Source organism: Mixophyes fleayi, chromosome 3 (genome assembly GCF_038048845.1).
Source record: "Mixophyes fleayi isolate aMixFle1 chromosome 3, aMixFle1.hap1, whole genome shotgun sequence".
Classification (NCBI taxonomy): Eukaryota; Metazoa; Chordata; class Amphibia; order Anura; family Limnodynastidae; genus Mixophyes; species Mixophyes fleayi.
In genome coordinates, this window is record NC_134404.1 from 318,714,683 (window position 1) to 318,728,053 (window position 13,371).

Here is a 13,371-nt window from a genome sequence, read left to right on the forward strand (position 1 = left end):
TGTCATTTTGTTATGTGCTAAACATGACAAGGACATATCTGACCTGTCAGGTGACTGGGTAAGTCCTTCCATAGTGTCTAAGAGATTAGATAAACGTATTCCAATGGCAGTCGTCTTCTATTGTTTCCTGTATATGTAAAATGTGTATTAATACTCTGAATGTTTTTCATGCAAATTGTTGTATACGTTACCTAGCTATAGGTCTGGGATGCGTTTACATATTAATAGGTTTTTTATGTTTTAAATATTATGTTTTGTAGTAATATTTGTAAGACTATTGCTAGAATCAAAACTTTTTTTAAATACAGTTTTCAGGTGTCTCATGAAGTGTTGTCTTTTTTTCATTCCAGTTCAACCCTGATGACAAATCTGCTCAGCACCATAATGCCCATCATTGTTTAGAGATTACAGTGAATTGCAGTCCAGTCATTGATCACTGTATCATCCGCAGTACTTGCACAGGTACATGGCATTTTGTGTTGCCTACTACTTTGAGGTCATGGTTATCATGCTGCCACCGCATACTTTAACGTGTCATTTTACTAATGAGTGTTTGTTGCTCACCATTATCTCTTACAGTCGGCTCGGCAGTATGTGTGAGTGGCCAGGGGGCGTGTCCCACTATCAAACACTGTAACATCAGTGACTGCGAAAATGTAGGACTGTATATCACTGACCATGCAGAGGTAAATGACATTCTTTAATTTGCTGCTTATTTTGAGTTTCTGTGTAAGTTTCCCTTCTCTCCTCCATGACAGGCTTTGTTTAGCTAGAGACAGGCCAAACAAACGCCACAGTCAATATATAATCCAGCTCCTCCCCTTCGTCCACATCATTTTATTTTCTGTCTCTAGCTAGACAGGTCAGCTAGAGGTTTGTTCTTTTTTTTGTGCAGGGATTACCTGGGTTTTTCTTATTCCAGCAATGCACCGCTTGTGGGGTAAACTGAGGGCAGGTTGGCAACCTGGGAACTGGCATGCTGCTACCTCTGGGGGCGGTGTTGGTAGGTGTATAGTGTTTTGAAAAAAATCTTGTCTTGGAGAGCTGGAGGGTTGTGTGCGTGGTCAGCAGGTCATCGCTGCATACCTGGAAATGGCAATGGGACTAGGAACTGCTACTAAAAAGCTTTCCCTGCTCAAATGGAGAGTGCTGTGTTAGCGTCCAAACAATACAAGCTTCCTCCTGACGGTCAGTAGAATGAATCCCAATTCGCTGAAGAGCACATGTTCCAGGTAAGCCCCTAAGTCAGGGGTGTTTTTATATATGCATATCTTAGTCCATTAATAGTAAAATATTCATTCTCAGTACTCTCGCAGACCTTGTCAAGAGCAAAAGGAAAACAAAGCACAAAGGGTTTGTGATTACACAAGTTTGTGTTGTGTGCAGCTCTCAAACCCAAGGAAAAATTCAGCCTCTTGAACAATTTAAAGAGCTTATTGCATGGTTAAGTCATTTGAAATTAAAGATATTTGTATACATTGCAAATGGTTAAAAGAACCAGATCGCTAACAAGTATAGATATGGAAGATGGATACACTCAGTGGGATTCCCCAGGAATTTTGGAACCTTCTTTAATTTCTCCTGATTTCATCACTAGAGGAAACGCCTATTCCAGGCTGTTCCTTATTGAGAGATTCAGCAGCTTTTCGCATGGTTTTGGACTTGAGAAGGTTTAACAAGTTTGTAATTTGCAAACATCTTCAAATGGAATCCGTGCATTCCATTATAAGAGCCATGAGCAAAGGGTACCTATGAAATCCATAGAGTTTCAGGTTGCTTACTTTCATGTTTTTGTAGCAATACAGCACAGCAAATTTCTCAGATTTTGGACAGTGGGGCTCTATTTTCAGTTTACGCACACACACTTTTCAGGCTGGTAATGTCACTGAGATATTGGTTACATTGATAGCAGAACTAGGGAAATAAATGAGTCGGGATACAGCCATATCTTTCAGAAAGGATAGTCCACCTCAGAACAGCCAAGATGATATTTATTTATTAAAATAACCTGGATGGGTCATGAACAAGAGAATATTCTTGTTCCAACTTGACAGATGAAATTTCTGGAAGTCCAAATTGACACCACACGAAACAGGATATCATTGTCAGAAAAAAGGCGTGCCAAAGTTCTTTATCTGGCAAGACAAGTACAGATTTCTTATCGGACAAAGATGGGGGAAAGGGCTGCAGCTTATTGTGAATGTTTTCTTTAGCAATAGGAGTAGACTAGTGGGTCTGAGGGATCTCCAACTAGAGCTCTGGATGAGGGGGCATCACAAAAAGTTCTCACTGGATCAAATAACATTGTTAGAAACAACCGGGAGACCTCTCAACTGGTGGAGAAGCACAAAATTAGTGATAAGAGGAATATCCATTTCAGAGCCGGAGGTGTTGGTAAAACAGAATCCAGTGTAACAGGATCGTGAGCACGTCTTCAGAAATTAGCACAAGATGCGTGGTCACAGAGAGAAAAGAAATTGAACATAAATATCTTGGCTTGCTTTCCAAACTGCTCTTGTTTACAACATTTCCAGTATCCATTACAGGGAAAATATTTGCGTATACTGGAACCCTGGTGATCTTCACAAATCGTCACGGAGGAAGCGGCAAAAATGGCTATAATTATGCCACACTAAAGTAGGCGTGTCTGCGCCAAGTGACCTTTTGGGTACTAAATTGGCTTTGGAGGAACTAATTACACATATTTTTCAAGCGGTAATAAGGATCCATTCTTCAGACCATCAGACCATTTGTGGCGCTATGGGACCTCAAGCTATTCCTTAATATGCGTATAGATGACCCCTTTGAACAGCTACTGGAAGGGCCGGTGAAATGGATGACGTCTAAAAGTATTATTCCTACTGGCAGTTACATCTGCCAGGAGATTTGGGCATTTACAAGCACTATGGTGCAAGGAACCTTTTCTGAATATGTATTGAGATACAGTGATGAGAGCCAATCCTGCTTTTCCATCTAATGTAGCCATACTTCTTGATTGATGTGGAATGCAGATACTACCAGCTTTCTTTCCACAACCTAAAGATGAGACACAAAATAAACTGCATTCACTAGAATTGGTCAGGGCCATTTCTATATTCTGTCCTTCTGAACTCCTGTGCTCTAAACAAGAAGTGTTTGTGATACCTGTAGGCCCATTGAAAAGATCCTTCTAAATAATCTATGTCCAGATGGATCAGAGATGTACAAATATATACAAGAGGACGGCCCAGGCAGAACCTGAAGTATTAAACATGAACGGTAGCTACATCTTAGTCAAAGGTGGCTGAGGCTTCTGTGACAGAAGTGCAGAGCAGCAGGATGGACATCCTTCCATAACTTCCAGTTATTATTGCCCTCAAGTTTTATGAGCAGATTCTCAATTTGGCAGACATCTTTAGTCAAGCACTAAATAAATTCTTTATGCAAGCAATATACTGGCTAATTTGTTTTTGTTCCCCTGTGTATTGCTTGGATACATCCTATAGTAAAGGCTGCCATGGAGGAGTGAAGGGGGAAAAAAAGCAAATCATCTTACCATTAATTCCTTTTCCTCAAAGTACTCCATGGCAGCTGCTTGTATTCCCACCCAGGTTGTTTTAGATGGGGGGAGGGGGGGTGTTATGTTTCAGAAGACTGTTTAGAAAGTGCTTGAAAGATGTAGAGGATGGGGAGGAGCTTGTTATATACTGTGTATGGGGGGCTTTTGTTAGACCTGTCCCTAACTTAAAAAAAAAAAAGAGGAAGCTAACGCATAGTAAAAGTTGCCATGGAGTACTGTGAGGAAAATAAATTAACTGTAAGATGACTTGTTTTTTTTCTTTTTTTCTATTCAGGGTATCTATGAAGACAATGAAATCTCCAATAATGCTCTAGCTGGTATATGGGTCAAGAATCATGGCAACCCGATCATTAGGCGAAATCACATTCACCATGGACGGGATGTTGGTGTGTTCACGTTCGACCACGGCATGGTAAGTTACTTTTCCCACACCCACGTGTGTGTGTGTGTGTTGTATAAATGTGTGTGTATATATTGACCATTCCTTGGATAAGCACCATGCAATATCATGCCGTATTTATGCCTATATTTATGTATGTATTTGTGTATATATCTGTAGGTTGCAAATAATCCATTACCTACTCATGTATGCTATTTGGCAAGCAGATAGTGTACATTTACCTTGCTTAATAAAATGTTTCGCACACTAAAAAAAGAAACGGTTTGCCAGACCTGTGGGGTTTAAGACTTTCCTCTGGCATTTCATTATGACCTATTCAACCACCTTGTTATGTTACAGAATAACTAGGGCAGAGACATACTTTTTAGAGTAGAGCTTCTTAGAACATGTAGTGGGGATAATGGACTGCTTAACTGGGAGTGCATATGAAGGGTATACAAGATGAATGTAGTAATTTTACCAAAAATGTGTGTTTTGTCTGTCTTTATCCTTTAACGGGGGCTCTCCCTGTCATACCTTCTTGCAAAACTGTAGGTGTTGTGGTGGTTTTATTTTTTGGTGGACATTCTCTAATGCCAATAAAGGACATGTATCTGAAAAAGGGAAAATTCCAATTAAATAATTTGCAGAGTGAAATAGTAATTCCATGTCTGAGATGTTTTTGGAAAATGGAAGAATACTCTAGTCTTTAACGAGATCATTTGGCAAATGGCACACCGTCCAATTTGCTAATCCATTCTCTCGTTCAAAGAACAGTGTCTACACGTGCTCCATGTAAATGGCAGAACAGTTGTGTGCATATAATTTTGCTGAGTCTCTTGGGTTTTTTTTTTTTGTTTAAAAAAAAAAGTGAAAAGAAACTTTGCTTTATAAGGGGGATATTTTTACTTTACGATGATGAAACCCTTTGTCATGTTTGCAGGGCTACTTTGAAAGCTGCAACATACATAGAAATCGAATAGCGGGCTTTGAGGTAAAAGCCTATGCCAACCCAACGGTGGTTAGATGTGAGATTCACCATGGACAGACAGGAGGAATTTATGTCCATGAAAAAGGGAGAGGACAGTTCTTGGAGAACAAAATCTATGCAAACAATTTTGCTGGTGTTTGGATTACCTCAAATAGTGACCCAACCATACGGTAAGGATGTCCAATTATTTAAGTACCTAGACCATAGTTCTGGTGACCATTGATTGCCTATTGGCATGTTTACTATCCTTGCATCATGCATGATGATGAGCGATACATTTTAGTTGCAGAATTAACGGTATTGGCAGTGAAAGGGTTAAATATATTATAACAATTTAATAAGTGGTGTGTATGTCAAACACATTACGCAGGTTCACAAACTTTTTAAGCAAAGTACATTTTTAGACATTTGTACAAGAGTAGTCTTCTATATATCTAAATATTCATGAGACTATACCATATACTGTCAGATATATGCTCGCTGTTCTCTTGAGAAACATGACTTCAGACTGTAGATTTCCCAGCAGTGGCTATTGATGATGATGATGATGATTGTTGCAGATTTTTTTAGCCCACAAGGCTTGTTCACCATTCACTAATATAAATGCCGAAGGCTTTTGTCTGGAGGTACACAACCAGAGAGGGTAAGGGTAAATAGGATTCCTATGGGGTTTTTTTTGGTAGTCAAATTGTTTTACTCGAACAAGTTTGAGCCACAAAATCTTGCTTTTACAGTGTAAGATTTTGTTCTGTCAGGTGACTTCCTTCTAGTATCTTCTTATGCAAGAGTGAGCTGTGTAATTGGGGAGGAGGTGGGGAACACTGTTCTATGAAACAGGCATCAGTACATCGTTATAGGCGCAGAGTAAATATGGAGCGCCCATAATTCTACAACAAAAAAAACAAACATGCTGAATATACAGAACAATATCCTGACCAATGTACAGTTCTTACAGCCAACACTTTATAAAATCACTCATACCATGAAATGAGACTTTTACATAAGTTTTGTTTTCAAAATTGCAGGTACATTTACAAATTTTATATATCTGATCTTCTTGTAGGGGAAATGCAATTTTTAATGGAAATCAAGGTGGTGTGTATATATTTGGCGATGGAAGAGGCCTTATAGAAGAAAACGACATTTATGGTAAAAAAAAATAGAAACTAAAATTAAAAAAATGTTTCATGTTTATTTTTTGTCTTTTCTCGGTATTGATTTTCCTTTATGTTAACAGGCAATGCTTTAGCCGGCATACAGATCCGCACAAACAGTTGCCCTATTGTCAGACACAACAAAATTCATGATGGTCAGCATGGTGGTATCTACGTTGTAAGTTGCTCCATATTTTCCTGTCCTACAGAAAATTAAAATCTGAAACCCAACGATTCCAAGCATGCATGTGTACAGTGGAAGTGGCATACTACATTGTAAGAGTGATGAATAGGTGTCTTGTGATCTGTACAGACGTTAATGTGTTTTTATGTTCTGTTTAAAGCATGAAAAGGGACAGGGTGTGATTGAAGAAAATGAGGTTTATAGTAATACCTTGGCTGGAGTGTGGGTGACAACAGGAAGTACGCCGGTCCTACGGAGGAACAGAATACACAGTGGGAAGCAGGTACAGATTGAGTCCTGCCTAATTTCGGATCTCTTTGTATTATTGTTCATTTTCCCCCTCCACAACAAACATTTCACACATACTCTGGCCACTCTTTTTTTTTTTTTTCTCCTCTTTAAATATTCTTTATTGATTTTACAACTGAAATACCAATTCTGCATTTCCTACTGGAGGATAAATTCTCTGCTGCTGGCTGACAAGTCAGGGCTGATATTGTGAACGGGTTTAAGTTTTTATCCACTGCTTTAGCTTTACACCCCAAGCTTAAACCCTGGCTAAACTTCTGTTATTAAGAGGGTGGTGTTGGAATCAGGATGACTACCAATGGAATTAATTCATCTTTCTCTTTCCTGCCATTGGGGGACACTGCGATACAATGGGGTATAGTAGTGGGTGTGGAGTTTAGGCACTTATCAACTTTTACAAAGTTTTATTGTGTTTTTGTTTTTAGTTCTACTACAAGCAATGTCACCAGTTGGGGAATATGGTATGCCTTTATAATAAAGTGCAAATTGTTTCCTAGGTTGGAGTGTACTTCTATGACAATGGGCATGGCGTGTTAGAAGACAATGACATCTATAACCATATGTATTCTGGGGTTCAAATACGGTAAGATTGTTTCCTGTATTAAAAGTATTGTACAAATGTCAGCTGCCGGTGAATGTGCTTGATGTGCCCTATTTGTTTTTTTATTTTAAGTGTTCCTTGTGGTGTAATGATGTGATGCCCCCTCCTTCCTTGTTGTGGGTTCAGACTATATAGGTGGGGTGACTTGCAGTTCCTGTTTGAGAATGGTTTAGGAAGTTGCTCTATAAAGTTCAACTATTCATAAACTTCAAACGTTTTAGGGGATTTTCCATGTCTTTGCATTAACTGGTTTGTTATATTCACCAGTTATGTGTTATAACCTACCTTATGTTGAATTGATCACACTCTGTTTTGCTGTTGCTCTAGAACGGGAAGTAACCCCAAGATAAGACGCAACAAAATCTGGGGAGGTCAGAATGGTGGAATACTTGTGTATAATTCTGGTAAGTTATTTACATAAAACTGGTGTGTGCAGAAAGCTTTATATACATCTAGAAACAGCATTAATTTTTCCATTTTTACACAGGGCTTGGCTTCATTGAAGACAATGAGATTTTTGACAATGCAATGGCTGGCGTTTGGATTAAAACAGACAGCAACCCCACATTAAGACGAAACAAGATTCATGATGGGAGAGATGGTGGGATCTGTATATTTAATGGAGGCAGAGGTGAAGTGTGCTCCTATTTCACGCAGCACCAGCATCTGACCCCACATACTTAATTTTGTTTACTAGACGTCTGTAGTTGCGTTACACGGGGATGTTGAAGTGTCGGAATTCTCAGAGAATGTTTGTCTAGTAAAAGCTAAAGCCGCGTCTTCCGGTCATTCTGTGTCATGATGCCTGGCTGCATGTGTCGCATGAAGGAGAAATCGCTGTATAATCTGCAGTACATATCTTCATCTGAACTATTTTTATTGTAAATGAATGAACAAAATTAGCTGTAATTCACTTTTTGTTTTCAACCATATATTAATGATCTTGATTTTAATCCAATATTTTGATGTGAATGAACACTGAAAAGTGAATAATTATTTGCATGGATTTTATTCTTTAAATGAGGTTTTGTAGTTATTGGAAATACACTGCCCCAAATTTTTTCTTTCTTTTAAGAATGGCAGTGCAGGTGGGAGACACATTGCAGGACACTTTTCTACTATTCTAGTTTATTATGAAAAAGGTACTGTTGCCCATGGCAACCAACCGGATTCAGTGTAGAAAATGATAGTAAACCCCTGTGTTCTGTTTATCCGTACCCCCATTGTGTCTCTACAATAACTGCTTAGAAGTTGGATCCGCATCACATTCTGATCTTCAGACAACACTTCTGGGTATTTGTCTTAGTGAAGCTGAGCTTGTTAAACAAAAACTAGCTGTGTTATGTAGGGACCGGTCTTTTCCACACAATACATTAAATATACAGACTTGTAAAAAATGTTATCTGGCATATAGCTATATTTAAACAGATGGCAGTTTTGAGGTATATCCATTCATAAAATGCGCTACTTAACACAGTTGTCAAATTAGCTGTTATGTCTCAATCTTTACTGATCAGGAGGGAGATTCATCTGTATTCACCATCACCATTTATTTATATAACACCACCAATTCCGCAGCGCTGTACAGAGAATGTCATTCAAATCAGTCCCTGCCCCATTGGAGCTTACGGTCTAAATACCCCAACACACACAGCTGAATTTTTTCTGCAGCCGATCAACCCACTGCTATGTTTTTGGAGTGTGGGAGAAAACCGGAGCACCCAGAGGAAACGCGCACAAACATGGGAGAACAAATGCCACACAGATAAGGCCATGGTCAGGGAGTGAACTCTAGACCCAAGTACTGTGAGGCAGGAGTATTAGCCCCTGAGTAATACATAGGGAGAAGGTCTCTTGTAGTGAGGGTACTCATTCACTGACAGCATATCAATTATTTCTTAAATAAAAATCAAAATTATTTTTCATCAGTTAAAATCATGATTAAACTACCATACACTGTAGTCCATAAAGTGGCAAAATATGAATATAGAAAGAACTGTGAAGTGAAAAGACTATAGAATGCTTAAACAATAGACTCCTTTGGTTGATGAAATGCCTAGTATGGCCCTACCTTCTGTTAATTATATCTCCAGGGATACTACTTCAGTCAAAAAGCCCTCTATTCAGATCTCTATTCTATCTATTAGTTGATGATTCACTATGCTTTTACTAATGTAGTTTTAGCTATCGGTGAATTCATTGTAAATATATCATCACTACTCGGCAAAATGGTTACATTATATTTGATATCGAACTATTTAATTAATCATTTGTCTGTTAACGAATATCTGCTTGATCTCCCAAATTAGTGTTTATCCTTATGGGGTTTCTTATCAGAGCGAAAAGTATGTAAAAACTGAAAAAGAGCTAGTTGGTTAAGACCAAGGATTAATAAGATCAGTACTTATTGTCTAGTTAGTGAAGTCTATTTTTCATTCATATAGCTGATGCGCCGAATCATTAAAACTGTGCCCATACTAGTTGCTCTGTCAGTACTAGTGTTCCAGTCTAATATCACTTTAACAGACCGGATGACTCGAAGCGCCTCAGTTTCTGTTGCAGTAAACTTTCAGGTGTAGTATTGCTTGTTGTAATTCAGTTGCAAGCCACTTATACTAATGCTACCATTCAACCCTGACGTTAAGAATATTGCTGGGTTTGGTAACCTTTGTTAATATCAATAGTTTGACAAGTTAGCTCTCAGTTTAAAATCCACATATGTTTGGCCCAAATATATAGAGATAGGGCCACCCTATTAGCAAAAGCACCGTAGAGTGGCGGATGGCTTTAACATACATTTGCAAACATGTGCAACTAAGACTTTTTTGCATTTTTATTTACAGTAGAAATGGCAGATCTGTTGCTGGCTATAGCAGTGTTCTGGGGGAATTCTTTGTGTGTTTGTTCCTTTTAGGATAACCCCACCCTTTCAAGCACCTGCTATAAGCCTATAAATTGATTGAGCAACTTCCATTTCTGTATATGTCAATAGTTTGAATCATAATTTTTTTTACTTAAGGAGGTGACTGTTTGCCAATCTCACAGCAGGATATAGTTAGCTAGTTCATTAATTAAAGTATATATGAGTACCTTCCTATTAGCAATCGCAACTGTTTGACACACGTTTATTAACCTGGGCTAGTTGAACTATCTGCAAGTTCTTTGATTTGAATGTTAATTTTTCATTGATATTATAGTTGTACTTTAGAGTTATAAATCGGTTCATTTTCACAAAGGCAGTCCCAATGCGTAGCACGCAGAGATTACAACGCGTTTCGCCAGAGCTTTGTCAGAGGATCGGCTAGTTTGGTGTTGTAATGATCCGACGCTTCAGCTATATGAATGAAAAATAGACTTTACTAACTAGAGAATAAATATGGATCTTATAATCCTCTGTTCTGAAATTTTACAGTCTCTTTCAGAGTGTTACAATAGACATTTTGCTCTGATGACAAGAAGCCCCATAAGGATAAACATTAATTTGGGAGATCAAAAAGATATCAGTTGAGACAAATGATGAATTGAATAGTTAGATATCAAATAAAATTTAGCCATTTTGCTGAGTAATGACATTACAGTGAATTCACTGATAGTTAAAACTGCACTTGTAAAGCACATTGAAACCTCAACTAACCCTGCAGAATCCAATTAACAAATTTAGATAGATCAAACAACTGGAAATCTTTAGCTCTGATCTGTATATATTTTTCAAGATTTCAATTTTATATATAATGTCAATAATTGGATTTTCCAATAGCTTATGTGCTTCTATAATCAGTCTTTATGTAACAGGGTTACTTGAAGAGAACGACATCTTCAGGAATGCTCAGGCCGGCGTGTTAATCAGCACCAACAGTCACCCCGTCTTACGGAAAAACAGGATATTCGATGGATTTGCTGCAGGTTGGTGTTTTTCCTGGCGGAACCATGGAAATATATTTTCAGTGCTAAAAATGACCTATATGCATCACTTTCCCATGAAATCTTGTTCCCGTTTGCAGGTATTGAAATTACAAACCATGCAACAGCGACCCTTGAAGGTAATCAGATATTTAACAACCGCTTTGGAGGGCTATTTCTGGCATCTGGAGTCAATGTTACAATGAAAGGTATATCTAGTTTATATAGTTACCTATTCCATGTTACACAGTACAAAAGTGTATTATAACATAATGACCCCAAAGCATCTACTTAATGGGATACATATTTGGCATATCTCAGTGCAGTAAAAGGTGTAATATGCCTGTATATGTAAAAGATGTTCCCTCTCATAAGTGTTTTTACTTAATTTTTTTTTTGTTTGCTCCTGTATAAAGAGAATAGCTTGGGTGTATGCTCAGACATTCTTAATGTGTCCATTTCATTGCTTTAATTTGCGATTCTCGCTTACACCCCATGGAAGTAGCCATTTTGTAGGCTGAACCAATATTTGGCTATGAATGGGGGGGGGGGTGGTTTATCAGTAAATCTGACAACACTAAACGCTGCTGCTCAGTAATGTCATTCCACAGATATGATCACCCCATATTATTTTCTAGTTTCTACTACATACTGCACGGAGGGAAATGACGGACACTATAGGATAAGTGCTACAAATAACAAAAACCCCAATTCCCAAGTATTCCAGGGATCCTGTAACTAGAATGTAGAGAATCAGTTTACAAAAAACATCCCAAGTTAATATTCCAGCACAAAATGACTGTCTCTAATGGGTGTAAGCGTTAAACCTAATCCTACCTTTCTTATAGTTACCCCTAACTTGTCTAAATTAGGGTTCTCTCTCCTGGGACACCATTCTATGTGCTGTTGGTGTCCATGAAACTATGCATCTTGCTCTTGTCATTAAGCCGCTTCAGGCAGATAACATTTCAGTGACCAGCACAAATCGTATCATGCTGGGAGCACAAATGCCATCAGCCTGAAGCTGACATTTGACTCTAGTTTGGACTACTCCTTTGTTGTTGGGACCCAATAAAGGGAGGATGGGGGAAGGAGTTGGATCTTTAAAGCATCTGTTAACTTGACCTTTTATTAGTCTTAGTGTGAATGCTAAATAGATTTTAGCAATATTTTGAACTGGTGTTTTCATAGGGGCTGCATATTGTGATCACTTCAGCAATTTTTTTCCTGTTCTGAATCTTTAAATCTAGAATGGGTTAATGTGGTTTTGCTGGCTAAATCTGAATAATAATTAGAACCTTTCTGATAATTCTTACAGATAACAAAATAATGAACAATCAAGATGCCATAGAAAAAGCAGTCAATAGAGGCCAGTGTCTATATAAGATATCAAGTTATACCAGCTACCCAATGCATGACTTTTACAGGTAACCACCTTCTTTCTGGCCCCATAGTTGTCCAAGAATTAAAATGACCCAGATGCAGTTGGATACTTCATTATTCCCCCATTCACATCACCTATACAAACCTGAGAGTTCTCATACCAATACTTACTATATAAGTGTTCTGTAATGACATAAGAAAAAGGGGATGTGATTCTTGAATGCACTGACTCCCATCCCCTAGTGCTAGCAATGAGTTGTTTTTACCTTAACACTAAGTTAACTAGCTACAAATTCTGCAAGTGTACAAAATGAAAAGGGGGTTGGTGCATTTGATTTTTTTTTTTTTATGGTGTGAAGTGAAAAATAGTAAAACACTTTGCTAAGCATATTAGGGCAGTGTGCAGAAATGTGGGTGAGTCAGTGTATTTATTGCCTTGAGTCACACAATAAGTTGAGGTCAGTCTGGTGTCTCGGTAGTATGCATTGTTATAACAAATACTTAGACTATAGGTGCAAGGACTTTCAGGTTTGTTGTGATTTGCACAATCTATCTCACATTTAGTTTACTGTTAAAAAGACTGTGCTGTCAAGTGGATCCTTAAGCAAAACTGAATTGGAACTGTCGTTATGACACACACACTTTCTAGCTTTGACAGATATAAAATGAAGTTTTGTCAGCAGATTCCTGGCAATTATCTCTTGCACCTTGAACCTTTTTTTTTTGTCGTTCCTTAGATGTCACACCTGTAACACCACAGACCGTAATGCCATCTGCGTGAACTGCATTAAGAAATGTCACCAAGGGCATGACGTAGAGTTCATTAGACATGATAGGTAAGTGCAAATTCTCTCCACTTTAATAATGATTAAAATAAATGGCTGTCTTATTAATGCTAACTCTTATTTTAG

At 38.1% G+C, this 13,371-nt stretch overlaps 1 protein-coding gene across 2 annotated transcripts in view; it reads left to right on the plus strand.

Moving 5' to 3' along the window:
* FBXO11 (F-box protein 11) overlaps positions 1 to 13,371 on the plus strand; it is a 50,815-nt gene that overhangs the window by 36,058 nt on the left and 1,386 nt on the right. For both annotated transcript variants that reach the window (XM_075204108.1, XM_075204109.1), the window contains exons 9-22: positions 351 to 462; positions 580 to 686; positions 3,834 to 3,971; positions 4,882 to 5,099; positions 5,993 to 6,078; positions 6,167 to 6,261; positions 6,428 to 6,550; positions 7,074 to 7,159; positions 7,505 to 7,581; positions 7,665 to 7,808; positions 10,970 to 11,080; positions 11,179 to 11,286; positions 12,396 to 12,504; positions 13,198 to 13,296. In XM_075204108.1, the coding sequence (XP_075060209.1) occupies positions 351 to 462; positions 580 to 686; positions 3,834 to 3,971; positions 4,882 to 5,099; positions 5,993 to 6,078; positions 6,167 to 6,261; positions 6,428 to 6,550; positions 7,074 to 7,159; positions 7,505 to 7,581; positions 7,665 to 7,808; positions 10,970 to 11,080; positions 11,179 to 11,286; positions 12,396 to 12,504; positions 13,198 to 13,296 (1,613 nt within the window). The remainder of the gene's footprint in view (positions 1 to 350; positions 463 to 579; positions 687 to 3,833; positions 3,972 to 4,881; positions 5,100 to 5,992; positions 6,079 to 6,166; positions 6,262 to 6,427; positions 6,551 to 7,073; positions 7,160 to 7,504; positions 7,582 to 7,664; positions 7,809 to 10,969; positions 11,081 to 11,178; positions 11,287 to 12,395; positions 12,505 to 13,197; positions 13,297 to 13,371) is intronic.